Consider the following 1,108-nt stretch of genomic DNA (forward strand, 5'->3'; position numbering starts at 1 on the left):
ACAAACTGCTCATCTCATGGTCTTGGGGTCCCCCACCACCTCTGTGAATTCCCTCCTCTAAGGTTCTGCAGACACTGGGATTTTTAGGTCCGCGTTTCACTCGCTGGCCATGCAAAGAGTAGAGGAGACAGGTGCCACATGTGGCAAAGCCACAACCACCCAGGGGCTGTGGAGAGCAGCGGGACAGAGCTCTGGGAGAGCTCTGGGAGAGGGGACATCAAAGGAGGAGCAGACGGGCAGCAAGAGGCCCAGGGCACTGTGAGCTCCTCAGCCTCCTGGCTGCGGGCACGGTCCTGCCTGACCCTGTGTGAGGGGCTGGGATTGCCCAGCATGTGGGGCTGTGCCAGGAGATGTTGTCTGAGCAGCCCCAGAGAGCCAGGCTGCACGTGCCCACGGTCCCACGGGCACTGAGGGCTCACGTGCAGGGCTGGGCTGGGGCTCAGTGCGGTGTCCCTGGGCACTGCCATGACCCACAGGATGCCCAGGATTGTTCTGTGTCAGCAAAGGGAGGAATTAGGGACAAATCAGGTTTTATTGGGGTTAAGTTACCTTGCCTTTCATGTGGTGATGTGCCACTGTCTGTGCTTCCCATGCCAATGTCCCTGTGAGTGGATGACCTGTAATTGTCTGGCATCATGAAGCTTCTCCCATGAATTTCATGATTATCTGGGGTTTGGGCCCCCACCCCCTGGGCAACGCCTGGGGCACCCTTGGATAAGTATAAAAGAGCCGAGCTCCTTGCAGACCTCTATCCACACTCCTCCACTCGACTCTCCTCAGCAACCAGGTAAGTCCAGCTCTCACAAACCTCTTGGGGAATCTCTCCTTTCTTCCCTCAGCACAACCCTCTCCTCACACCTTTTTGCTTTCTCCTTGCTCTCCAGAACTCCTTGCCTGTGGGAACCATGTCCTGCTCCAACCTGTGTGTGCCCTCCTCCTGTGGGGTGGCCACCCCGGCCCCTCTGGCTGACACGTGCAACGAGCCCTGCGTGCGGCAGTGCCCCGACTCCACGGTGGTGATCCAGCCCCCGGCCTCAGTGGTCACCTTCCCCGGGCCCATCCTCAGCTCCTTCCCCCAGCAGAGCGCTGTGGGCTCAGCAGGAGTGCC

The 1,108-nt window shown here is 59.6% G+C and overlaps 1 protein-coding gene across 1 annotated transcript in view; it reads left to right on the forward strand.

Moving 5' to 3' along the window:
* Positions 1-905: 905 nt before the first annotated feature.
* Positions 906-1,108, forward strand: part of LOC114070375 (claw keratin-like) — a 1,338-nt gene continuing 1,135 nt past the window's right edge. The window contains exon 1 of the mRNA XM_027907733.1: positions 906-930. Within this exon, the coding sequence (XP_027763534.1) occupies positions 906-930 (25 nt within the window). The remainder of the gene's footprint in view (positions 931-1,108) is intronic.

The sequence above is a fragment of the Empidonax traillii genome, unplaced genomic scaffold (assembly GCF_003031625.1).
Source record: "Empidonax traillii isolate 1590-97213 ecotype Southwest subspecies unplaced genomic scaffold, ASM303162v1 scaffold1534:size101994, whole genome shotgun sequence".
Classification (NCBI taxonomy): Eukaryota; Metazoa; Chordata; class Aves; order Passeriformes; family Tyrannidae; genus Empidonax; species Empidonax traillii.